The 27,996-nt window shown below is 35.8% G+C and overlaps 2 protein-coding genes across 2 annotated transcripts; both read right to left on the bottom strand.

Moving 5' to 3' along the window:
• Positions 1-8: 8 nt before the first annotated feature.
• On the bottom strand, positions 9-17,263 carry aatf (apoptosis antagonizing transcription factor). Its single transcript, XM_055200919.2, has 12 exons — positions 17,105-17,263; positions 16,366-16,533; positions 15,728-16,153; positions 15,486-15,623; positions 13,935-14,049; positions 11,724-11,955; positions 11,316-11,483; positions 9,662-9,745; positions 8,593-8,660; positions 8,433-8,513; positions 6,983-7,054; positions 9-274 (listed from the first exon to the last, which is right to left on the bottom strand). Exons 1-12 carry the CDS (start codon positions 17,187-17,189, stop codon positions 223-225), a joined length of 1,689 nt encoding a protein of 562 aa, XP_055056894.2. The 5' UTR covers positions 17,190-17,263; the 3' UTR covers positions 9-222.
• Positions 17,264-17,630: 367 nt separating this feature from the next.
• lhx1b (LIM homeobox 1b) lies at positions 17,631-23,525 on the bottom strand. Its single transcript, XM_055198027.2, is given in 5 exon segments — positions 17,631-19,883; positions 20,355-20,520; positions 21,355-21,629; positions 21,877-22,100; positions 22,966-23,525. Coding segments are annotated over 5 exon segments (1,218 nt in total). The 5' UTR covers positions 23,136-23,525; the 3' UTR covers positions 17,631-19,500.
• Positions 23,526-27,996: the final 4,471 nt, after the last annotated feature.

The following is a 27,996-nucleotide window of genomic DNA, read 5'->3' as shown; positions in this document are numbered from 1 at the left end:
AAGAGAGGTGTAATTTTGAAATTTAATAGAAACATGTGTTTCATTTACAGGTATTGCAGAGCAACAATTCTTTTGTAAAATATTTTCTTTAAAAATGGAGAAAAAAAACTTGGGTGCGAGTCCATGGTCTCTGAGAGTCTTTATCTGCAACATATGTGTAAAAAAGTGCAGTTCATGAACTTTGTGTTAGGACGCTACAATTTGAGTGTCGAAATAGATGAATCAGTGTGCCGTCACTGGAGCGTTTGCAAACAGAGACCGATACAACTCAGACCTGCAAAGAAATAAACAGAAAAAAATTAAAAGCAACTCTCAATCAGATGGCAACTAATAACATTTAACTGAAAGAAATAATTTTTTGCATTTTCCAAAGAATATGCTAGTGGTACCTGCCCTTGCAAAACCGGTCATAATGTATTATGTGGTTACAAAAGTTGTCGTTAGTATGTAATGGTTGTCTGGATGGCAACCAAGTGATAACTAAGGCTATGTTTACATTAATGCGTTTATCCTTTAAAACGCGTTACTTTTGCTACGTTTACGCTGCAGTGTAAATGAACGTAGACCGGGTTTATGTAAACGAACAGCTGATCATTTGCGCATCATTTTCAAAGTAAAAATAATTTTTATTCAGGTAAATGGAGGTTTGCAATGGAGGTTTTGCCAAAAATAGTAAACATCTACCAACCAGCTATTATGAACGCTATATCAGATTGTTTTAACATGTATCCTTATAAATAATTTCTGTTTTATATTTATGTTTGAGTATTGTTGGGTTTGAAAATTGTTGTAATGTTGTTTATGTTTTGTTTAAGTTTAGTTAGCTTATTACGAAAGATAGACTGTAATTTTAAACGCCATATAGTGCGTTGTAAAGGCCAATGTGAAGGGAGAATTGTAATGGGTCAGACATTATTTTCGAGTTTAATTTAAGTTTTGTTTGCTACTTTAAAATCAATTTTGTTTCTTATAATTTGTCTCTTAATTGTAAGTTGTTAGTTAAATGTTAGTTTTGTTGATAAATTTTGTGAATATAAATTAATAAAAACAATATAATCAACGTCATATTAATATTTAATGCTCGTTTAGCCGATTGCGCTTTTTGCTATTTCTGTGTTGCTAGCGGAGGACGTGCACGGACCTCGCATACTTTAAAAAATTAACGTCATATTCATTTTTATTAATTAATTGCACACTGAACAGCGACAGGTAAGGGAATATAAATTATTTAGTGTTTACCTCTTATTATGTTTGATTGAAGTTTGCATTAGCTGAAATTTGTTTTTGCTTCAAGTTCTTTATACTGTTCACTTGAATGCTTCCTTTTTAAATAATAAAGACCTTTCTGTTTGATTTACAACATTAACCTATTAATCATATTAATATATGTTGTAGGGGGGAGCTGAAGACTTTCCCAAACACATTTTTATAGGTTCAAAAATAGTGTCTGTTGTAGTAGCTGGCAAAGAATCCAGGTATGAATTTTTGTCAATATCGCACACCCCTAGGCTGCATAAATGCGCAAAGGTAAGCTATTATTAGAGTAATACGTTATTTACACTTTTATGCGCATGCCCAGTTACGTGACTGGTCATGTTTCATGCGTTTATGGTAGAGTATAGTGTGGATGAAGATTCTTTTTATAATGCCAGTATAAACAAGGATTGTTTTTATTTTAAAACGCAAATGCTCTAATGTAAACAGGGCATAAGTGGTTCCTACAAGTCAAAAGAGCCCACCCCAAGTACGACATTCTGGTCCCTATATTTGGCTTGTGCCCCTTTGTTAATGGAAATCTGAAAATTAAATCTGCTGCCACATAAGACCACAAATCCTAACAGATAAACTATGGCCCTTTTTAATGCAGAGAGCACAAAAGCACACATGCCGAAGCCTGAGATCGAGATGCTAATGTCCCAGAGGGACGGAGCTGAGCCCAGGCCAACAGACTCGTACTTAAATCCTCAATCCCTGTTAGTAATGCAACACCAGTGTCCAGGATTACAGCACACAATGCATACATATTTGGATTCAAACAAAACCTGCTGAATGCACAGGGGTGAGTAGGGATGCTCAGGATCAAAGGGGAACTGAGACCAGAACCCTCTGGTTTCTTGTGATGAGAACCCTCATGTAGTACCTCGGCTCAGTGTACCCCAGCTCTTCTCCTCACCCCTTCAGGGACAAATGCATAGTGATTATCCCAAACCCCAGCAGAATTTGAATGCAGTGTGTCTGTTGGCTTACCCTTGTGCGTGAGTGAGAAAGAGCATGTGTGTGTACTCGCCGTCCCGCAATATCGGCATTAACATTCATGGGGCCAGTGGTGCGTGTCGGGGCTATAGAACTGGTGTTGAGATATGGTAGTGGGGTTTGTAGTGCAACGTTTGTGTGTACGAGTGTATCTGACTGCACAAGGGAAAGGTCGTCTAGAATGTCTCTCCAGCAAAGGTCAGCGGTCCCTCTCTGATGCCATTGACATACATCATTATTACTGCAGTACACCGACTCTTATGTAAATAAGGCAGAGCAAGCATGCATGTTTGTTACAGTGTGTGTGTGTAATAGCTGGAGAAGGTCAGGTTTCAGTTTGTGTCAGTTACGGTACAGATAATACTGATGGCTTTCACGCATACTGAGATTTTTTTGTTCTCTTACAGATAGATATAAGAGTGACATTGTATCTACATTGGATACTAGCAGCAAATCGCAACGCAGATTGCTTCAGTTACAAACAATAAGTTGTTTACTTTAAAAGCACTATTGCTATTATAACAGCATATTATTATTATATTTATGTTTTGTTCACTACGTGCTCAAGTAGAAGAGCAATATGACTGTGATCCCCAGGCCAAGTTCATCCATCACCTGCAGCTCTACATCAATCCACTCTCTGCAAGAATCCATCACCTCCTCTGTAATCCTGGCTACATATCCACATCTCTCCTCTACAGCTCTTCAAACCCAATCCAACATACTGCTGAAACCCTCAGGAATAATTACTGTATCAAGTATGTGTTCACAACTAAGTAAAAAAATTCACCCAAGTTCTCAAATTAAGATTTAATCCATGGATATAAACATTGGATCTCAAAATTATGGAGAATATCTCAGTGATGACCTTAACCAGAGGACACTGAGGTATGGTTGGAATAAAAAAAAAAAGTGTGCCAATGATATAAACACAGACCAGACTTAATCCAGCATCTTCTAAATGAGCGCAACGGCACAACTGTACAAAAACATGTATTAACCAAGGCAGCACAGCTTTGAGACACCTATGATTTCCAAATGTTGTCCAATTTCCGCTAAATTGTACCCTTGTGTCATTGCTGTAGCTTATGGTTTAATTATAGTAAAAGTGCAGTAACCATGTTTTTTGGCGTATCACCTCCTCACATATTGCCTCTTAATGCAGGTACCTTACACTGCAATATTTCATTAGGTAAAATGTTATTTATCATGGTCAAGACATTACCTACACTTCCATTCTGCTTAATTGCACAATGTTCACATTTTCGCACCCATAATGCACACATACGTTTATATCCATGCAAATGTACAATCATGTAATATTGGTCCTCTGCGTACTGTGTTTCCTAAACATGTATATTGTAAATTACATTGTGTGTAGTGTATTGTAGTGTATTATGTAAATTGTGTGTTATATTGTAAGTTTATACAGCATGTGTGCAGATTTGTACAGTAGGGTGGTCCTTATTTTTCAACTTTTAAAAATTCATGCCCTCACCCCACCAATATGTTTTTATAAATTAATAAAAAATAATTGGGCTATTTTTTTCAATATTAATTAATATTTAGAGGTTGCTCAAGACCTTTAAAGTTTAACACATTCACGTATTATGTGATACTTTGTGCTAGCATGTATAACTGTTTAATAATATATACTTATAGCAGCAATGGACTTATTTGACCATAATCCATGCAATTAAAACTCCTGTTTTAGTTGTGATGTGTCTTTTAAAGCAAAAAAGCTTCAATGTGAATGAAGCACAATAGACAATATACACTGAGACAATGGCTGAAGCAACACGAAGCAAGTCTGCTATATGGTTACTCGGATCAGAAGAGACTGAAATAGCAAAGTTACCCTCCAAGAAGCAAGTTTTATGTGTGTATGGTACAGTTTTATCAAAAATATGTGATTTCGGAAATATTCAAAGGCTTTGAGCAACCTCAAGATATTGTAGAAACAATTCAAAATTTTGCACAGTGTGTTTTTATTGACATCCTAACACATTTAGGGGGTAAAAGTTGAACATTTAACAAAATAAAAACTGACCCATATAAGGACCACCCTAATGTACAGAGACAATAAAGTTATTTATCTTCTAGGGATTACTATTTGTATAACCATGGTTATAGTATGGTTACTGTAGCAAAACCAGTGTTTATTTTGTGGTTACAATGGTAAACTATTACAACATTTTTGTTTAAGTAAAACCATGGTTAATTTACATAAAGCACACTACATCTATACACCGTTTTTAATACTTATATGAACCATGGTACTAAATCATTACCATATTTATGTACCAATTTATTTACAATGTACGCCAAAGTGCTAAAGAAACAACATGTTATTACTTTGGTAATGGCCATTTTTTGGAACCTTAGGAACACTGAAAAGGCATCTATGGGAGACACGTTCAAAGTATTTTAAAGACATTATTTTATATAAAACATATTCTTATTCAAGCTCATTCGGGTGCAATTAAAAATAAAACGGTTGTTAAGAAACATCAATAATGCACAAATGCATTTTAGGAAGCAGAGAAAACATACAAAAAAAAAAGGGGGGATTAAGGCTGAAATCTTTCAAATGTCTGTGTGTGAGTGTTTGTGTATGTGCATATCTCTAGAGTGTGTTTGATTAGTCTGTTCTCTGTTTGTGGAGGATTACTGCTGGCTGACAGACACACAACACAACTGAACCATTCATTAAACCCCTACACACACACGACTCTCTGCTGGTGCCATCACTCCACAGTATGTGTGCAACGACAAAAATGGCATTAAATGCACAGTAAAATCTGAAGAGAATAACATATGACCAGACCTATTCATAAAGTAGTTAGCGAGCCAATGAGTTTACAGTGTTTGGTGGACAGTTAAAGCAACAGTGCACTGCATCTGTAGTTTATTTTCTTCATGGGACCACTCAATGACATATTTAGCATAAAGTTAATGTTATTATTTTCAATACAAAGCCAGTGGATGGGATTTATACTGTAAAAATATAAGCCATTCAACAGTTATTATTAAGAGCAAATTTCAATCATACACAAAATACTATGTTATTTGTCTCGTAAAAGTTGTGTTCAGCAGGAAGCACGCCACATTCACGCCCCACAAGAGATGCAGTTTTGGAGATGCTCTGACCCACTCGTCTAGCCATCACAATTTGGCCCTTGTCAACATCTCTCAAAAACCTAAGCCCGCCCGTTCATCCTGCTTCTAATATATCAACTTTGTGGACAAGTGTAGTTGATGAGTTTGAAGCAGGAAAAACGGGCAAGCTTAAGGATCTGAGGGACTTTAATCGTCCACCATATGTAAGCCACGATAGTGAAGCCATAGACACAACGATCCCATTTAACCAATCCTGCATTGAGAGAAGTTGTTGGGACCCCTACCTTATTAACATACAGACACAGAAATAAATAAATGTAGAAATGCATAAATCCATTTTCGTCCTTTGTATTGCCAACATTGATTCATCCAGACCAGACTGGCTTTATGCTGGGTACACTTTAGTCAATGTACAACCTTCACACACTAGGCACAGTTTGGCTGCTCTGACTATAAATGATTCTATAAATGATTAAATATGATTTAATGCATTCAATTTGAAAACTTTGGGTTTAATAGTAATTTTCGTTTGCTTATCAAGATGTTCCATTTTATTCTGCAATTTTTACATCTCTAGGGTTATGTTTCACTTTAACAGAGAACAAGGCAGGGAGGATGTATTAGTCCCCTATTATTTAATCACACACTGAGCGAGAAGCACCACACCACGTGTAGGACAACTCGCAGGTAACACACCGAACGTACACATTAAATAGTGCGAGCTTAGTCAGACAGTCTACTTCAAGATGCAATGTATGCATTAGCAGCTTATGTTAATGTTAACGATTTGGTACAAATATGATGTTATTTAATGTTAAACTATGTAAATGGCGCTCTGTGATGCAGCAGGGATTTCAGCAGCGAACAGAGTCACAGCGGACAGCCAACATCTGATGCCGCAGAGGTGTGCACATTCATAGAAAATAATGCATTCTATTTTTAGATACATGACATGACGTGACGCTTCTCATCCGTTATGTGACCCCCTTAACGCTCAAGCCATGGGCTTTTAGCAACTACGACCACTCAGCTATTAGTGACATTGCAATCAGGAATGTAGAGTTTGGTTACATGTTGCTAATTTGCTTTTAGTATTTAGTGATGCCATTAATTCTTTTTCCACATGATGAATTTATTAAAAATAATTACTTTCGGTTCTTTTTCCAAGTATTTAAGTAAGTATGAGTAAAGCATCTTTATTTTCATTGACAGTATTATCTTTAGATTTTGCCCTTTAAATCAGAGGAGATAACCAACATGAAATTTTGCTCGGTGAAAAACAAATACCTGACATTATTATTTTAAAATTTGAATTTTCCTTCAAAACAAATTAGTATTCAAATATAAAAATAATAATTTTGTATTATGTATATCTTTATGATTCTGAGATTTAGTTATTATGGAGACCTCTCAAAAATATAGTTCCCTCAGTTTTTAGAGATGGCCTCAGGAGATTTCTGTTTTGCATCCTAAAACGTATGTTTAGAGATTTTTATATGTTTTTGTAGTGATTTATATAAAAGTTATGCAAAATAATAAAATTATGCAAGTTTTAAATTAGCATACGAACCATGAATTCAATACAAGAAAAGAACATTACAACACTCACCGGGCATCATCACTCATGCTGCTGTTGTCAAAAGGAGCCATGAAATTCATCAGCTTACTGTGTACATGAAACCTAACAAAAAACAGAAAACGTATTACTGCTCTAAAGGAGGAATACACAATCCGAATGACTGTTAAACTAATCAACAAACGATCTTCTAAATATTAAGAAGATAAGTTGTACATCCTGAATACCACTGAAAGAATGGCCTGTGAATTCTTACATTTTATTATTATTCTATACTTGCATATTACTACAATAAAAAATGTAAACATTTTTCTTGGGCAAAATCTTAAAGGAATAGTCTACTCATTTTCAATATTAAACTATGTTATTACCTTAAAGGAATAGTCTACTCATTTTCAATATTAAAATATGTTGTTGCCTTGACTGGGAACTGTTGATGCATCCCTCTGTCATCTGTGTGCGTGCACGTAAGCACTGGAGCGCGCTGCAACGCTTTGATAGCATTTAGCTTAGCCCCATTCATTCAATTGTACCATTTAGAGATAAAGTTAGAAGTGACCAAACACATCAACGTTTTTCCTATTTAAGACGAGTAGTTATACGAGCAAATTGGTGGTACAAAATAAAACGTAGCGCTTTTCTAAGCGGATTTAAAAGAGGAACTACACTCTATGGCGCAACAGCACCCCTGGGAGCACTTCGACTCAGCGCAGTAACACCCTCCCTCTCCCATTATGAGAGTGAGAAGGGGAGCGGACTTTTCAGGCGAGTCGAAGTACTCCCAAAAGTGCTATTACGCCATAAAATATAGTTCCTCTTTTAAATCCGCTTAGAAAAGCGCTACGTTTTATTTTGTACCACCAAACTTGCTCGTACAACCACTCGTCTCAAACAGGAAAAACGCCGATGTGCTTGGTCACCTCCAACTCCATCTCTGATTGGCACCATTGAATGAATGGGGCTAAGCCAAACGCCATTGAAGTGCCGCAGCGCGCTCCAGCACTTACGTGCACGCACACAGATGATAGAGGGATGTATCAACAATTCTTAGTTAAGGTAATAACATAGTTTAATATTGAAAATGAGTAGACTATTCCTTTAATCTTCCTAAAAACATGCTTCATTTTCTTCTGGCAAAATGTTCTAGATGAGGTACGGGTGTGTTATGTTTGGAAAATTGCATAGGTTACTGGTAGCCTGGCTCCGCCCTCCTACGTGCTTCCGCTTAATTTTCATTTTGGTGCATGATATACGTCACAACCAAACGTTAGCAATTGGTTATGGCAGATTCAAAGTGACTCTGGGCAGATCCAATAGTTTTAAACTTCAACAGTTGACACTCCTTAAGGGAAGTAACGCTTTGCAATGGAGCGTGGCCAGACTCTCTGTACATATGAAATGAATGCACGAGAGTCTGGTTGGACCATGCTAGGTTACTGGAGCATCTCTTATAGACAATCTCTGCTGTCGCCTGAGAGCTTACCTGATTTTTCTGCCTTTGCTAGCTTTGGTGTCCACCTTTTTCTTGATCTTACTTCGTAATTTCTGGATGGCTAGCCACTGTCTGTCATATCAGAAATTATGTTAATATGGTAATCAAAAGCATACATTGTACACATGTACACAAACACACATACACCTACCTTCCCATTGCCACTTGATCATTGGGGTCTGCTGCACTTGTTTTGCGCTCGATAAGTTCTCTAAGGAGCTACAAAAAAATACTCATATTCATCAAGAGCAGATACATTGCAATTTTCCCATGATGCCAATAAAAACAGCATGGTCGTGATGCAACTTTAGTTTATTAAAATTTTAAAATATTATATTGTAAAGGTTGTTTAAATTAGTTGCTGGTATTATATGCCACAGTGTGTTCATAATGTAATAAATTTCTCATACAATAAACCAAGCGTGCCACACAAGCCCCGAAAAGTGAAGGCAAAATGTCTCGATCACCCCCCAGTGACTGGTCCCAGTATAGGTCATAAACCCCGCCTCCACATGTTATTCAATGGGATTTGAGACCAACTAAAAAATTTAATTACACTTCAATTATCTTTTTTCCGAAGCTGGTTTCTGTCATTTACTGTAGTTTTTAATCACAGTGATGCAAATTCAAATGTTTGTTTTTAAAATAGGTTTGTGTTAAGTTAGTTATTTAATGATATAAAAATTGATTGACAGCAGTGATATGCGCATTCTACGAGAGCGAGGGTCTTGATTTCGTGGCTTCACTTCCTGGGTCTTGATTTCGTGGCTTCACTTCCTCGTGGCTTCACTTCCTGCTCACTACTACGCATGAGTGGTCCCGAAATCGCTACTGTGCAGACTCAAGACCCAAGATGTCAGTGCCATATCGGGACACTGGCAGCTTCACTTTTCACCAATGGAAGAGAGCGAACAGGCGTCGTCCATCTTTTTTTACAGTCTATGCAATAAACTATTACATTATGTAAAAATTGTTATTACATTGTAAAATGTATTACATTATGAGCTCAGATTTTATTACGTTTTGAGAAAATTATTACAATATAAACAATTACAAAAATTATGTAATACTTACAATATATGCAGATTTTACATTATGAGTTGCTACAAATGCTGACATTGCTGTTTTTATATGCTTGTGTACATAACAGTTACTATGTTAAATATTTCAGTTGTTATTGACAATTAAAGAAGCATTCTGTGGAGCCAGAGTTTACTTACCTGATGATAAAAGTCATCATCATCAAAAATCTCCTCATCCAAATCTTTGAGATGCGTGTTAGCTTTCAGTGCCAGTTCTGCTGCCTGAAATATCAGAGTCTGACAATCAGTTTTCCACTTCTTTTTTAAGTATTACTTTTGAAAGTAGTTCTTTTCATTAAAGGTTACATTTTATGACTGGTTTTGTTAAGAGTATACTTCCAATATTGCTATCACACTCCAATATATAATGCTATCTACACTCACCTAAAGGATTATAAGGAACACCATACTAATACTGTGTTTGTCCCCCTTTCGCCTTCCGAACTGCCTTAATTCTAAGTGGCATTGATTCAACAAGGTGCTGAAAGCATTCTTTAGAAATGTTGGCCCATATTGATAGGATAGCATCTTGCAGTTGATGGAGATTTGTGGGATGCACATCCAGGGCACAAAGCTCCTGTTCCACCACATCCCAAAGATGCTCAATTGGGTTGAGATCTGGTGACTGTGGGGGCCATTTTAGTACAGTGAACTCATTTTCAAATTGGTTTCTTGAACATGACATGATTCGAGCTTTGTGACATGGTGCATTATCCTGCTGGAAGTAGCGGAGGATGGGTACATGGTGGTCATAAAGGGATGGACATGGTCAGAAACAATGCTCAGGTAGGCCGTGGCATTTAAACGATGCCCAATTGACACTAAGGGGCCTAAAGTGTGCCAAGAAAACATCCCTCACACCATTACACCACCACCACCAGCCTGCACAGTGATAACATGATGGATCCATGTTTTCATTCTGTTTGTTTACGCCAAATTTTGACTCTACCATCTAAATGTCTCAACAGAAATCGAGACTCATCAGACCAGGCAACATTTTTCCAGTCTTCAACTGTCCAATTTTGGTGAGCTCGTGCAAATTGTAGCCTCTTTTTCATATTTGTAGTGGAGATGAGTGGTACCCGGTGGGGTCTTCTGCTGTGGTACCCCATCCACCTCAAGGTTGTGCGTGTTGTGACTTCACAAATGCTTTGCTGCATACCTCAGTTGTAACGAGTGGTTATTTCAGTCAAAGTTGCTCTTTTATAAGCTTGAATCAGTCGGCCCATTCTCCTCTGACCTCTAGCATCAACAAGGCATTTTCGCCAACAGGATTGCCACATACTGGATGTTTTTCCCTTTTCACACCATTCTTTGTAAACCCTAGAAATGGATGTGCGTGAAAATCCCAGTAACTGAGCAGATTGTGAAATACTCAGACCGACCCGTCAGGCACCAACAACCATGCCATGCTTAAAATTGCTTAAATCACATTTCTTTCCCATTCTGACATTCAGTTTGGAGTTCAGGAGATTGTCTTGACCAGGATCCACACCCATAAATGCATTGAAGCAAATGCCGTGTGATTGGTTGATTAGATAATTGCATTAATGAGAAATTGAACAGGTGTTCCTAATAATCCTTTAGGTGAGTGTATATCACTGCATTAATAGGCAGAGGTTTGCATTAAAAAATGTGAATGACAATGTTATTTTTAAATTACACTTTTAATGCAATTTTTTCATTTTTGTTCATTCTTGGTTTGAGTAATGTAAGTTATACTTCTGAAACAAAGAGAGATACATCTTCACCTAATCTCGAGAGTATCTAAAATCAGAGAAGCGTGTCCTACCTCTCCTTCTGTTACGGTGCTGTTGTCTATTTCAGGGGTGATGGGCTCCGGTTTTCCTAAAACTCTGTACTGAGACCTGCGAGTCTGTGTACGTCTCACCAGCCTCTCTTTATCCATTAAAACCTGCTCCACCTGTGTCAGAATATTCCTTTCAAATGCTCCAAAGCCCTTATTGGTGGAAAAGTGCAAGATTAAGTAAATTAGTACTTTAAACCAGGAGTTAAAAATGACTATTTTAAACAACGTTCCATCCTAATTTGGCATGCAGTTTTAATCTACTATAAATAGTGCAGTTTTAAAGAATTTAGGATTCCTGTAGCTCAAATGGCAGAGCATTGCGCTATTTAATACACTGATTTATAACATTATGATAATTATTACACTGATGTTGTGAATCTGTGCTGTTACCTTATTGGCCTTTCCCATTGTGAGCCGCGTCTTGTCGTACCATTTCTGCAGGGTAGCATCACGGTACGGTTGAAAAGCGGCAAACCGCTTGGCCATGAAGCTGGGATACTCAGCCATTTCCAGCTTTCGCTTGGGGGGTCCATTTCGACCAGTCTTCTGTTTTTCTTCCTCATCATCATTCATATTTTCTTCATCATCCTCACTGTTTATCTCTTCATCATCTTTATCTTTGCTGTTCGTGAAGTAAAAACAAAATTTACAAAGTGGAAAGAATGGCCCTCATTTATCAAAAGTGCGTACACCAAATTTCCAGCGTACACCTTGCGTACACCCAAAACCACGGTGACTTTGAGATTTATCAATATGGACGTTGGCGTACGGCACGCTCAAATCCTACGCCAACTCAGAAGGTGGTGTACGCACATTTTGAGTTAGTGCGGAAATGCGCAAACAATTCCTAACACCACAAAACGCACTGACAAACTAAAATATATGATATATTATGACCCAATGTAAAAAAACATAGTAATTATAAACTTCAGTGTTTATTTTTATGCAACAATGTTCAATGTTTAATTTGTGAGACTTTACCAAAGCATTTGATTTGTATGCATATATTCCTTCAATTGAGAGCCTGTGCGCTTTACCTGATGTTTCAGAGCGAGCATGTGAACGGTGCGGTAATATTACCATGAAAGCGCCTTTCTGAAAATTCCGCTCCCTCAGCACCGCTCGTTGAACCCAGAACGCCCTTTGATAATTTGCTAGTTCGAGAATCTGTAAAAACGTCTAGCAATAAGTTATGGAATTCAAGCCTTATACATAAATGTAAAGTAAAAATCAAAGTTAAGATTGAGCAGGAAGAAAAAATTGAAAGGGACTGCGGAGAGACTGTAAAGAGTTAGCAAATATTCTTCCTGGAATCTGAAGCGGCACATTGCAAGAAAGCACAAGGATGTGCTACGAAAACATGGTAATGCATTAAAAGGTAAGCTAGTTACGTACCATTCGATGATAAATAAATACAGATGAGGTAAGGTTAAATGCTTGTGTTGAATGGAGCCGTAAATCCGATCATGATATGACATGCGGACAAAATTATGGCCACGAATAATTTTTTTATGCTACATTATGGACACTTCTATTTCTTATTTAGTCTAAAGTATGGACATAAATTTAGAATTTGTTCCCAATATTCAACAGTTTGTTCCTTGGAATTAATTATTATAATATTTCGTAATTACTATTACAATTATTATTACTTCAAATTATGAATTAGCTTAGCTAAAACGTGGATGTCGTGGAAACAAATTGTTAATTTGAATTATATCCGGAGCTCCGTATCAAACTGGATCTAAGATACAGCTAACAAACAACTTTATGTTAATACAGAACAACACACTACAAAAGTTACTACATCATTTTAAAATATTATTTAAAAAAATTAACTGAACCATTAAGCAGACATAGAATTTAGATGTAGGCAACAGTAAATAATAATAATAATAATAAATAATTATTCTTCTAATTATCAATTAATAATAAAAATAAGAATAAGAATATTACAAATTGTCATCCAATTATTAATGTGTCTTTAATCCCACTCTTTTAACTCACAAATAAAACAATTTTGTTTCTTTTCACTTCCCCGGTTTCTCTTCTTTGCCGTCTTCCGTGTGTCAATGCCGTAAAATGAGGGCATGGGGAAGGCGGAAAGTTGAATTTATATGGGCGTGTTATTCTAATGACGAACGTTTTCAGCCGCGTCATTTATGAAGGGCAGGTATTGCGTACACCTGAATATCAACGGTACGCACAGTTTCATAAATCAGGCGGTGAGAGGAGTGTAAGCATAATCTTACGCCAACCTATACGCCCGTTTCTACGCAAGAATGATAAATGAGGGCCAATGTGTTTCAGTTTAGAAAAGTAAACGTCACTACATTGTTCAGCAGGGTGGTACATCAATACAGAATTTGTGTGGTGACCAAACCCAACAGCTTCCAAAGCAGCTAATGAGAACCATAAAGTCCGAAATATCAGTTTTATAATTTCTCAATCGGTTTTTTGCACACAAAAATAAATAAAGATTATGATTTTGGTTGAACTGACCAACCCACCATATCCTTCCATGGACTAATACCTAAATATACATCATACTGTACGTGGTGTATGTGGAGTGTATGGTAATGGGCTGGCAGAATGTGATACCTGTTAGCTGACCAGGTCTTGCCCTGAGAGATTCCTCGTGTTTCTGGATTTTGGTAGAGTAGCTGATCTTGGAGCTCCAGCAGAGATCTTTGTAGAGCCTTCAGGGCTTTATGACCTACCACACAGAGATATGAGCTTATCATACATGCACATGTCTAACCACCACAGTATCAATTTACCACACTTGTCTAAAAATAAGGTCATTACAACTCACTTCCTTTGATCTCATACCTGCACAAAACAGGTGAAGAAATTAACTCTACAGCCCGAGGTAAACACACCATCAAACAAACACTAAAGCCATGGCATAAAAAAAACTAGTGTGTACATTTGTGGATCTTTGAATTCTTTCTCCTGTCCCTAATGTACAGCTATAAGTAAGCCAACAGGGGGGTTAATTGGGGTATATAAATAAAGTACTTAACACTTTGGCACTTTCAATCCATTGTTTTTGAAGTGGTCCGAACCGAACAATTGCATACGTTTTTTGAAAACCACTGATCTTACCAAAGCAAGCATGTAAATTATCTAAAATTTTTGTTACAGACTAACAGCCATAATAAGCATACCTAATGTTTCATTTCAAAATCTCTTTAACCAAATATGCATCTACCTTTTTATCTGCCACCAATGAACTAAAGCCTACAATTCAATTTTACAAAAAGATATAACAACTACATAAAAAGGTCTGGTGGTGAGGTGCACAGAGATTGTGTCATCTTCACAGCTAATCAAAAGTACACAGGCATGGCAAAGACTCGACTCCCATCGCATCTCAAAGCAACGTGCTGTTCAGAATTCAGGAGGACGGCCCCACATCAATCATTCGCTGGCTAAAGGACCAATGCAATAAATATGCAAATGAGAAGCAGACAGTCTCTCTAAGCACCCAGATCTGCCTGTGAATGAAGGTGCACAAACGTATTAATTGCTCGGAGCCATAAGAATCCTGATATTAAAACTACAGCTGAATTCAATGATGCCACGACTGCAATTCCTTGAGGCGTTCCAGCTGACTACACACATGACGGCAGGATTAAGCAACAATAAATACTGGGAGTATTTAAAGCCACGTGAAATCAAAAGTGGAGGTTTGAGACATTTAGCCTATGTATGCTGGATTTTAGATGCTGGGCTCACACTACAGGATTTTTAAATACTGGCTAATTATGAAATCTGGTTGCAGGAGAATCTTGACAGATATGACATTTTTAGAGCTATAACAAACTACTACTGGCTACTGCCTGTAACTCAAAATAATCATTTAATTCAATTTCAATATGTCCTGTCCCAGCTTCCCATTAAAAAGTATATACATTAAAGTGTAAATAAATTTAAAGTCTTTAACAGTCCATGTAAGTCACACTGTTCACTTACTACTACTTATTTGCTATATAAGGGCATAAGCCTTTCCATTAAGCAAAAATTTTTTAGCAATTTCAAACTATTTTTTAAATGTACGGTGACACCCATTTCTTTTATGATCAACCTAAATTAGCACTTATTAATACGCACATGCATGTTGTATAGAATAAATATTAATTCACTTACTATTTTTTAAAGCTTCAGCATATTCAGGCCCTCCTCTGGACTTGAAGTCTGGGAATGTCTGTGATTGTGGAAGCTGATTGGCTGTTACAAGAGCCTTCTGCATTTTGATTCGCCCTTCAAGCATCAGGTCCCAAAGAGCTGTGAAGATTGGAGAACAGAATAAAGGGGTGAGTACAGGCTCAGAAATTACTCATCTGGTAGTTTATTGCAAATGTATTAGTGTGTAATAAACTGCTACATACCAAGTTGATTTTTCACAGCTATTCCTTTCTCAACTTCTTCATCTACTTTCTCTTTAGAAAAAGTCCTCAAGGAAGATTCCTCTTCCTCCTCCGAGTCTTCCTCACTCTCTTCTTCCTCCTCATCCCCTTTAGCTGAATCCTCCTCATCCTCACTGTTTCCCAGATCATCCATCCCCTCTGTGAGTTTCATAAAGTCTGTGTCTTTTAGCTTAGAGACTAAGCTGGACATTTCTGGGCTATCTTTTGCAATAAGATCCTCTTCATCGTCATTGTCATCTTGGTCTTCGTCTTCCTCATCATCGTTTTCTTCATCCTCATCATCATCATCAATGTCTTCCTCTTCCTCATCAACATCTTTAATCATTTCCATGTACTTATCCACTATTTCATTTTCTTCTTCATCATCATCTTCCACTTCTTCATCATCTAAAAAAAAGTGTAAACAAGTGTAAGTTCTAAAAGGACAAAACATTGCTTATAAAATAACCAAAGGATGACTATTTTGGAATAAGACTCTTGAAGGCATGGCAACAGATGGTAATACCGTGGTACTAAAGATTTAATTTATATTATCAAAATATTACCATTGCACTGTCACGATACATGTACAAAACAGTTGTTTGTAAGCATCATCTTACCTGATCCATCAAGCTCTTTCTGTAGCTGTTTTCTAGTTGTTGCCTTGCCACGATATCTACGATCACTGTCTGCCAGAATAGAAACAGCGCGCTTCCGCAGATGACCAGATGCAGATTCTTCATCATCTTCACCTTCATCAAACTTCTCTACAACCTTGGCTTTTGTCTCTGTAGTTGACATAAATGTTTAAGCTTAGTTACGAGTCCACAAAAGTGTTTAGTGTTAACCATATCAATTGTACCAAATGTTTAGTTTAGTTGAACTAAATCAAAAGTAACTTATACTGGAAGTACTGTAGTACGTTATCATGCCTGATCTGATACTGCAATACTGAATTGTTACCATATCCTTATACCACAGTATTTGCCTAATACACATGGTATTACTGTAACACTTGTCCATAAAACATTGTAATGCTTTGGTGCTTTGTGGAAGTTATTATTAACGTAAAAGAAAAATAAGTAAACAGAATATATTTATTTCTAATTCTCAAGAAACAGAAAATGGCATATTGTATGAAAAGGGAAATGTTTTGTTGATTTAGTATTACTGACTTACTACTAAATTTAACTAGATATAAAAAGCTTATCAAGAGTAGCCTACAACTGTTCACAGAACTCTCATGCAGAAACATCGTGCTGGTACGGAGATGACAGATCTGCCATGTCGCCATTAAAACATCACCTAAAATATATTAAAACACATTAAATGATAGCCGATGTGTCATAATTATAATACCTTCATCTTCGTCGTCTTCGGGGTCTACGAAGTTTGGTAAAGGGTTTAACAAATCCTCGAGCTGCTGTGATATGGAAGCTGCCATGTCTGCTCCACGCTGCAATCCTCGCGTGACGTCATCAACATGCGCACATATGTTTGTACAGAACAGCTTCAGCTTTAATAAATAGCATTTCACGGTAAAACAAACAAAACAAAAATAGGCGAAAAGACTCGTTAGATGAGGTAAATTATTTAAATTACGCAAATATACGTTTTGTTATAAATTAGTAAGAAAGCTAAGTTTAGTAGCTAGTTAAAAATGAATTTAAGATTTTTCAGGATTTAGCTATCCTGTTTTTATATAGCTATTGCTAATTTGCAATTAAATAGAAAAATATACTTTGCAAGAGGTTGAGAATACGTTGAAATATAGTATCACCTATAATTAATACTTATCTAAATGACTTCAATCAAATAAATTATATATTTTTACATTTATTTATTTTCTATACAGATCATTGGAACAAATACGTGTATAAAGAGACACTAGTTAAGGCAGGAACAAAAAAAATAGGTTTGAAAATACTTTTAACAAAAATTCCAATGGCATATTTTGTCTCTAGTTGAGTAACCCAAAAACATGGGCAACCTATCAGGCAAGAGTCAACCAACAGATGTTGAACCCCATCCTCTGTTACAGTATATCAAATTTCACCTTTGTGAAATTATACATTTGTAGACCAACACATGGCCAAAACATGGTTTGATGTTCTAATTTGTATCTTATCCTTCACTCTCGACATAAAGGTACAAAAGTTGTCACTGGGACAGTACCCTTTAAAAAGGTACACCTTTGTACCCAAAGAGTGCATACTGGTAGTTCAAAGATACATATTTGTACATAAATGGTACATATTAGGACCTTTTTAAAAAGGGTACTGCCCCAGTGACAGCTTTTGTACCTTTATTTTTGACAGTGTTTATATTTTTTGCTATTTCCTTAATTGTGTGTTATGCATTTACTGTAAACCTCACCGTCTATATTTAGAAATTAAATTATACATTAGACTATAGCTATAGTATAATACTACAATAATTATTTTATTACGCTGGACCAAATATTGCACAATGAGGTTAATGCATATTCTATCTCCATAAATGTTTAGAAATTAACATTTTTTAAAACCTATTTGTTTTATAATCTCATTATCATGAGTTATTATAAGTATTATAATATAGTATTATATATTAAAGAGCAAAGAGGACTATGCTTTTCCCTTTAATCCTTGCTGTTCTACCAGCTGTGCCCCAGTGTTGTTCATTTACATAACCATGTTTATGTAACCATGAAAATTATATTTTACATTTTTTCATATTCAATCACTAAAGCAGATATCTTTAAATGTGCATGGTTGTACTCCAGACCAAAATATTGAAGGCTGCAGTGATTGAATTTTTTTAGCAAAAAATGTAAGTTAAGATCAATGTCAATTAACTCAGGTATTTTCAACGACAAGAAAATCCACAATATATGGCCTAGCTTATCAGTAGTTCAGTAATTTTACTACCGAAGTAGTGTTAAAAAATGACAATTTATGTTTGTGCTTAATTTGTTAACATATATTTGTTTTGTTTTGTGTATTTTTTGTGCAAACACAATATAATGTACAAACTAGAATAGTGAATACCAACTAAAATATATAAATTCAATACAAAAGTTTGGTTACTTGTTTAAAAAAAGTTCATCCATCAGTTATAAGAGGTTTTTTTCTTCATTAAGTTGTTAATATTCAAACCCCTGAAGACAATATATGTAAACAATTGACTACTCTCTGTCCACTGATTATATGAAATCCATTTTAGAAGGTAGACTTTGTTTTATAATTCAAGTCATATTTCATTTAAAATAAATGTGTATCTCACATTTTAAATTTCCCCTTTAAAAGCAAACATTATGAGATTTCTTTCAAAACTTAGTAAAACTTAAGAGAAGCATAACTGCACAAGCTGATAAAGATTTTGATGTAAAATGATATCACGTGACATTATGGCAAAGCCTTAAAAGGCAAAGAGTTTGATGTTATATTATATAAACCAGCATGAACAGACACACCAGGTGTAAATAAAAACCTTCTGCATCAGCTTTTCTTAAACTGCATGTCAATACCTTTAGCTATATTCTGTGGACAATCTTAAGCACTGCTATAAGATCTATAGACCGATATTTGACATTCCATTTGACATTTCAAGTACACAGATGCTGCTTAAATGAATAAATAAATAAATAAATAAGTAAGCAACTCAACAAATAAATATATAATTACATTGATAAATTAACTAAAATCTTTTCTATAAAAACCACACACAAATATAGTACACGTTTGGATCCCAAAACAGTCTGGGTTGTGCAAAAGCTACCAAACCGTCCCCTCATTCATCTCTGATGAGGGAATCGACAGTTGATTGCTGTATCCGTTGCCACTGAGAGAGTTTAGGGATGTGTAGGGCGGGGTAGAGTCACACAAGTCATTTGAAATACTGTGGATGGAGGTGGGTGCGCTGGGCTCTGGACTGGGAGAGTCCCCTGGGTGGTGCGATAACATCTCACTAAAGCATTGTGCCTCATTGGAGGGGTGGTGTGCTGCATGGTGGTGGTCTATACTCCCTAGAGGGGTTCCTGATGGGCCAGAGGAGGGCATGAACCCTATATCACCTGGAGTTTGGGCTTGGCAATGTGGTGGACCCTGAGGGAAGTAGTCATAATTAGACCCCGGGCCATAGTACTCACCTTGATAGTCTGCAAAAAGGAGAAAAGTTGGTAGTAAGCACTTGCACATATAAACATATAAATAAATAGTTGCTTTTGATTTGTGTGCAAAATGTATGTTTAATTCATTAAATTTCATTTTTATGGCTAATTGGTATTTTTATACACACTAAAAATGCAGGGTTGTTTCAACCCATGGTTGGGTAAAATTTGAACAAATCCAACCGGGTTCAAATTAACCTATGTTGGGTTGTTTTACCTATGGCTGGGTCAAATATGTACATTTTCTAATTTAATTTTAACCAAACCAACGCTCGGATTTGTATATATTTTACCCAATCACGGACTGAAACAACCTATTTTTTTATATTTTAAACGACGTTTTACTGCGCAATTCTGTAAAAAGCTGATGCTAACATGAAGGCAGTATTTCAGAGTATGCCTTTCATTCTTTCAGATATTATCCATTTTAATAATTTTTAGTATTAAATGCAAACTTACCACCATAATAAGAGTATTGTCCGTTGGCCATAAGCTCTGCTGATTCGAGTCGATCCCCGAGCGTTCTCATTCTCCTCGGGCTGCGGAAGAACATGTGTCTCCTTGCGCCCAGCGCGCTCAGCTGCTTCATGCGCCTCTCTTTAGAGCGCCGATTCTGAAACCACACCTGTACACAACAACATATACTGCATTAAAGAATTGTTCATAGTTCAAATAAATCAACACCCACCCCATCTATTTATGAGCCACATTGTTTTCTGAGAAAACGATTTTGTAAGCCTGTCGATATATCGTGTTATTCATAGCACATACAGTATATGAGGTCTTTGCATAGGTTATTGTATTTTTTCCACGTAGGCCTACATTTCGATGCATTTACACAATTATAACCCCATAAAATATCACCTGTGTTTTTTTTTGTGATTTTACATATAAGTATTATTATCTAGGGATTAATAAACCCAAGCGCTGGACACAAAACCAAGGCTTTAGAAAACACAAATTAGCTTTTTCTTTATTAAAATATCTATTCATTTGTAAATATATATTTGAAGAATAAATGTATTCATTCAACATTACTGTGTTAATACTGTGTTCATCACTTGATTGATTATACACGATTAAAGGTATAGTTTACCCAAAAATGAAATTTCTGTCATCATTTTCTCATCCTCATGTTGTTCTAAACCTGTAATAATATATGTTTTCTGATGAACACAAACGAAGATATTTTGATAAGTGATGGTGAGCACACAGTTGACGTTATATGAATTCCATCGTATTTGTTTTTCCTACTATGGAAGTCAATCGTTATCCACTGGGTGCTTACCATCATTTATCAAACTATCTTCTTTTATGTTCATCAAAATAAAAAAAATTGATACAGGTTTAGAACAACATGTGTGTGAGTAAATGAACACAGAATTTTCATTTTGGGTGAACTATCCCTTTAATGGCTATTATAAGCGCAACGTGAATAGGCTTGGTTTTGCAGACTTGCCTGTATTACTCGCATATTTAGGCCTGTCTCCTGTGCCAGCTGTTCTCGTATGTGTCTGGTGGGTTTGGGGGTGGCTGCGAAAGCAGATTTTAATGTCTCGAGTTGTTTGGCTTTGATAGTGGTTCGCGGTCCACGACGTTTACCACCAAGATTTTGCTCGTCGTTTTCGTTGTTGCAGGTCTCCTTGTCTGACAGGTGTCCAGTCTCGGAGTCTTTAAAATCATCATGTGGATCCTGAGATTCTGGGGATAAACTCGGATCACTGCACGTAGTTACTGTAATAAATACATAAGGAATTAAGTAATAAGCAAAAATAATATTTGCTGCAATTGTCATAATTAAAATATTAAACGATATTAATGCAAATGCATGCTACATATATGGTAAATAAATAAACAAATCATATTTTAGCGCAAATCAAAATTAGAGCACATTAGTTTTAGTCTATTCTAAACAGTGCATGATGTATTGTATTAAATTCCTTTAAAATTAATTTAAATTAAAGGACTCAATGCTACTCACTTGACAAAAGGTTTGTGTCTTTTCCGTTGCTGTTATTCACGTAATCTTCCTTGCAGACAAATTTATATTAATCAATAATATATAATTCTTCTCCGGTGGAAAGCTGTTTATTGCACATGATACAGGTGAAACAGTTCAGGTGAAAGACTTTGCTTCGCGCTTTCCGAACTAAATCACTGGGGGAGATTCCTTGCGAGCAGCCTCCACATTTAGTTCCATAACGTCTGCAAGCCAACAACAAAGACGTCATTATAAAAAAGTCAGTTAATAAAAAAAAATGAACAAAATACGATTAAACAAATATACAGTTTAAAAATGATTGGAGTAATGTAGGAAATGTACTTTTTATGTTTTTATTTGTTTTCGTGGTAAAAAAAAAATTCCACACATTATTTATACGATTCTAACTGTATTGAATATTTGCAAAATTGTAGACTTTTCTTTTTACATCTGTGTATGAGGTATTTCAATGTATCTTCTTAATACAAATCTGCATAATCTAATGTAATCCTTAGAATTACTCGATTAAAAAAATCATATTTATTCTTGCTTTGATAGAAGTTATTGAAATCCTTTCTAAACTTCTAAATAAAGTTATTTTCTAAAAGAGACGAGGCCTACATATGTGCGTGCATATTAATAGAAAGTTAACAAATGCTTGTTGACTGCATGTCTGTGGCTTTCATTCAATATTCAAATCCATTTATCTCATCTTTGCTTTTACTTTTGCAAACAAATTCGTGTGCTGCAAAATATTAAAGGATAAAGGAAACAAGCATTGTGTATTCTTATCCTGACCTGCACTCTTTTGTGTCAGCTGTAAACAAAGATAACTATTCTTTCCGTCTGTCAGGTAAGAAGTTGTCAAGTTTCAGTGTGTAAAACAATTGTGCATTTTTCCATGCATTTTGATTTTACAATTGAATTTGGTATTTTAACTTGATTTTAAATGTTGCATGCAGTCAATTGCACATTTAAGGGCTTTTTGGAGATTAAAGAAAAGGTCCGCTTTCTATCACAGTTTACAGGAAAAGATTTTCATAATAAACATTAAAATGTACTTTGAAACTAAATGATTCCATTGCTTACCTGAAAAAGTCATTTTTGCAGTAGAGTCGTCCTTCTCTTGAAAAGCATCGATCTGTTAAATTGCATTTACAATCACAACATTGCACGCATTTGGCATGCCATGCTCTATCCAATACGCTGAGCAAAAATCTGTCCAGAATAGGCCTCTCGCATCCAGCACAGTGGACCATATTTTGTGACTCCGGTCACTACGTTGCTGTCCTCGGTTGGGGGTAAAAATATTTTTGAAGTAAAATAAACTATGTGATCCTCAATCCAATTGATCCCAAAGTCATCACAAGTGTAGACATTAGAATAACTGCAGCATCCCAATATTTTGATCAAAAGTTAGAACACATGAACGGCTAAGTGGTCATCAACTCCTTCATTAAAGACGATGTATTTATACATGGATATATCTAATAAAAAATACAATGAAAAGCTGTCGTTAAGTGTCACGCGAATAATTATTCTTCAAAAATATTTTACTTAAATGAAGCGCACAGTATCTCCAGTAATTTGTTTAAAATTATATCATGTATATCCCTAGTTATTTCTGTGATTTCCAGTTACGACTCGTACTGCTGCTGTCACTTGCATGCGTTTGGAAGCCGCCGAGAGTCCTTATTTCCTGCGACATGACGTCATATAGGAACAGAACCAATCAGATGACAGTATCTTCGGATAAAATACTGTTTCCTTGCAATTCCGTCTTCAGTCTATTTGGAGGGAGCACACAATAAGCATTATTAAAACAATATTAACTAAGGCTAAATTATTTTGACCATAAGAAACCTCAATTTTATCATTATTTTTTATTCAAACAGAAGAAAAGGCCGACTGAACTGACCCACGCTTCTAAATGAGACTCAAAGACTAATAACTTGGACATGTAAATTTAGCTTATTTTAAATCTTTCAGGACTAAATTAGCCCATTCTTCTAAGCAGTTAAATTCAATGCGAAATATTAAAAATTATATTAGCATGTTACCTGAAGCCATTGAAAACATCACGTATAACAAAATTATGATACGAACATTTTTTCTGTGATTAATATTTTTATACTATAGTTTCTATAATGGAAATTGAAAGAAACAATCACGATTAAAAGCATTACATTACTGATGTAGCCTAAAATTTAAAAAGTTGAATTCCCCTCGTTAATATGCAGTAACTGACCTGCTGCATAATTATGGATAATCTTATTAGTTTTGTAAAACTGCAATTTTATACAGGGTAATTAATGAATATAACAAAGCCTATTTCATAGTAGGCATTCTGTTCTAAACATCATCAAATCAAAATGAGCGAAATAAACGTATGCGTTTCTAGCTAATGTGAATTCATGATTAGTTATGAAATATTACGCACATATCGGACTACACATCCTCTCGTTGTCATGTGGGAAAAGAGAGGCACGGTAGTTTCCAGCCCAGATTAATGTTCCTCTGCGATTATTCTTCACTATGGGTGAGAGGGCAAGGATCACTAATGATTATAATATAAAGTCTGCGGCTGAGGGGAGATATTATCGCGCAATGGGCAGCGCACAGGGAGCAATCTGTGGAGCTGGGAAGCGAAAGATAGCGGATTTTCTCTGTCATAGAACAGACTGGGAACAAGCATCTGCCTGTGTGCTATAGATATAATTTGCCGTGGGATTTGATCTTAACAATACAATGAAAGAATTGAATATATATTTTTAGTACATTTTTAAATCAAACAATTTGTGCATGGATTATGAGCAATCAAATGTCACTGCAAATTGACCTTGGTAATATTTGGTAACGGTATTGTTTATAATTCTCTAGCATATAACAAAAGGGCAAAAACATTTTTAGGTTCCATAAAAAAATCCATGCTTTAAAAGTGCATTTGTAAAGAATCATTAACCTGTTTTTATACAAACAGCAATTTTAGTAAAAAAATGGTGCTAAATAGGACTAAAAGTAGTTAATTGGCTTTAATCATATAGTTTAGTTTAAGTGCAGAACAATATAGCACCACTAATGGTTCTACATAGCCTCATTTGACTGAAAATTTTTTTCTGTTTAGTGCTATATAGCACTTAAAGTAGTTCCCCTATATGATTACAAGCCAATGAACCACTTTTAGTGCTATTAGCACCACTTTCTAGAGTGTAACTTAACTGAAGAACCTTTGTGGAGCCCTCCTTTTAAAAAGAAGTTTACAGAAGCAATGCATCTATTAAAAATGATTTTTTTGTCTGCGTAAAGAGCTATAAAGTCAATGCAGATTCTTGATGCAAATAATCTAATAATATTAATATTCTATAAAGTAAAAAGATTATTATTTAGGGGTGCTACAGAGGACTAATATGATGACATACATGGCTAATATGAAATAGCATAATTATGTTGACTGCATACCAAATACGCTGAAATCAGAAAATTGATTGTTTTGTTGGCCAAAAATTAAGAGGCATTTCAATTTTAGCCTTATCTTTGCATGTCAACACTGCAGACGCGGAGGCAATAAAGTACACAGGCTTTATTTTATAGCCTAGATCTGAAACAGGACGCGGCTTTATTTTCACCTGGAGAGTTATATCTCACCAATGTCTGACCTGCTCTTTTATGTTCAGAATATGTCAAGCAGCTGAAAAATATAGCTTGTACACAAAAAAGGTTTTGTCATTCTGTGAAGTCAACTTGAGAAAGATGATAGTAAAACTTGATGTCTTTTGTGCATGGATGGGTGTAAAGAAATGGTCCGATTTACAAGGCCACCCTCAAAACAACCAAATAAATCAGACACCATGAGTGCTTAAAGTCTTGTATCTCTTTGTTTCTGTTTTTCTATGGCTTCAGATTCAATTTAGATGATGTGCATGAATAAGATTTTTTTTTACAATCTTGCATAAATTCTGTCAAAGAGTGGGTCCTGTCTAAACCCATTGCCTCTGTTGCTGTTAGATTTGAGGCACAGCTCCCACTGTTTGTTTTGGATTCCACTTCATCTCATTAGCATGTGTTAATTACTGTTAATTGAGTTCAACAAGATGAGATGGCAACCCAGAGGGACCACTCATTCACATAATTTGTTAAAACATAATTGATTATGATTTGCCAAATGAATCCACTTAGCACAGTTTAGGCAGTGTACAGGTGTTTATTTACAGTCATATCAAAATTTAAGACACTTGCGCTGCAGTTAAAAATTAATTCATTATATCAGAGATTTTTGAACTAAAGCTCTCCGGCACATTTTGGATGTCTGCATTGTTTAACACATTAGATTAATGCATTCTTCGATTTGAACTAACTGTGTCAAGAGAGTGCAATGCAGAAGTGCCCCATGACTGGTTTGAAACCCTTAAACATCATCCCAAGTGGCATCTTTTCTCAACTTCACTTTTCTTAATCAATAATTAATAGTATGTGTACTGTATAAAGAAGGTTCTCCTCAAGTTCAGAAAGGTGACCTACAGTAACATATAGTTCATCAAATTACCATATAGCATCTGACCATGTTAAAGTATTCAAGCCTGCCTTTATTTTGAACAGCACTGGTTTATTATTTAAATCCAAAACAAATCTCATTTATTCTTTTTAAAAATGCTTTGTTTTACTTTATTGCCACTGTATGTTAAGGTTAAGGGTCTAATACTTGAGGCAAATTATAAGTAGGTTTTCCTTACTGATAAAACTCTTTGTCCACAATTCACAAACATAGTGAGCTTAGTACAGGTTTAGACAACAGTGCTCTTGAATATACTCACAATATAGCAAGGCCTCTCATAACATATTGCTTATAAATAATAACTATTTTGATGCATATTTGAATCGTATTTGAAATGGCTTAAGTAAGGCAAGTTGGGTACCATGAAACCTTCACACATTACCCTCTGTTTTACCTTGGAAAACGCTCTGGACACAAAAGTATGAACATGAACAATAGAAAAAGACTTAAATATAATATAATCCATAATCAATAATATTCCTGTAGCAGGCCAGCCCATACCAGTGACTCCTCCTGACACAAAAGATATTCATTTAATTCAAAAGCATTAGATGAACTTAAACCAAGCAACAATCCCAAAGCTGAATTTTTGAAAATGCATAATTTTCCAACTTTTGTAACCTGCAGAGAGCAGATCACCTTATAGAAAACGAATTGCACACAATATTTTTTTCATATCTGTAGCACAAATGTTGTGGTATTAACACAAAAAGGGGCTGAGGAACTATAAACAATAATAATAGCGAAATAAAAAATATTAATTTAGTCTTTCCTAACTTCTTAGAAAGAGAATAAAGAGATGATGAACTCTGCAGCGAGAAGAGCATAAGAAGAGGACTTGAGTCTTGGCAGCTCTCCTTTGCCAAGGCCCAGTAGGGGTGAGACAGTGGTCTTCTGGCATGGAGAGGACCCTAGGGACCCAGTGCCTGCAATAGTGATGATGGAGATTGATGCAGGCAGAGCCACAGACGCCCCAGACGTTCAGCAAAATTAAAAGGCTATTTTGTCAGGTTGTAAAAGAACAGAATGGTGCAGAGGGTGATGGGCTTCCCCTCCTCTTTTTTCTCCATGTGTCTCTTTAGTGTCATCAGGTCCTCAGGGACGGGAACCGTTACATGCCTTCTCTCTCTCTCTTTCTCCCTCTCTTTCTCTCTCTCTCTTTGCTCTTTTTAAATGTCTTTATGTGGCATTTAAAAACACACTTTTATTTTCAAAAGTCCAGTTATGTGCCAAAATGTAATCATTTGGTTTAGGTATATGTTCAAATTCCTGTACATATAAGCTATAATAATAGTGACATGTTTAGGCATGCACTACATAAAACAATACAAATCAACAAAATTAAATACAGTCAGGTATTGCAAAGGTTGCCTTTATTAGACACAATACTTCAAAACAACCTGCTTTTTTAGGGTCAATTCCTTTCACTCACTTATTTGGACATCATTTGCAGATAATTTATCCTCAATTTGAATTTAATTGACCAGGTGACCTGGGGATGCACCCAGACCCTTGAGTATAACCCTGCCTTTGAGCAGTTGGCATTGAAAAGAAATAGAGAGACAGAC

This window comes from Misgurnus anguillicaudatus, chromosome 22, assembly GCF_027580225.2.
Source record: "Misgurnus anguillicaudatus chromosome 22, ASM2758022v2, whole genome shotgun sequence".
Classification (NCBI taxonomy): domain Eukaryota; kingdom Metazoa; phylum Chordata; class Actinopteri; order Cypriniformes; family Cobitidae; genus Misgurnus; species Misgurnus anguillicaudatus.
This window is presented reverse-complemented; position numbering and strand designations above follow the sequence as displayed.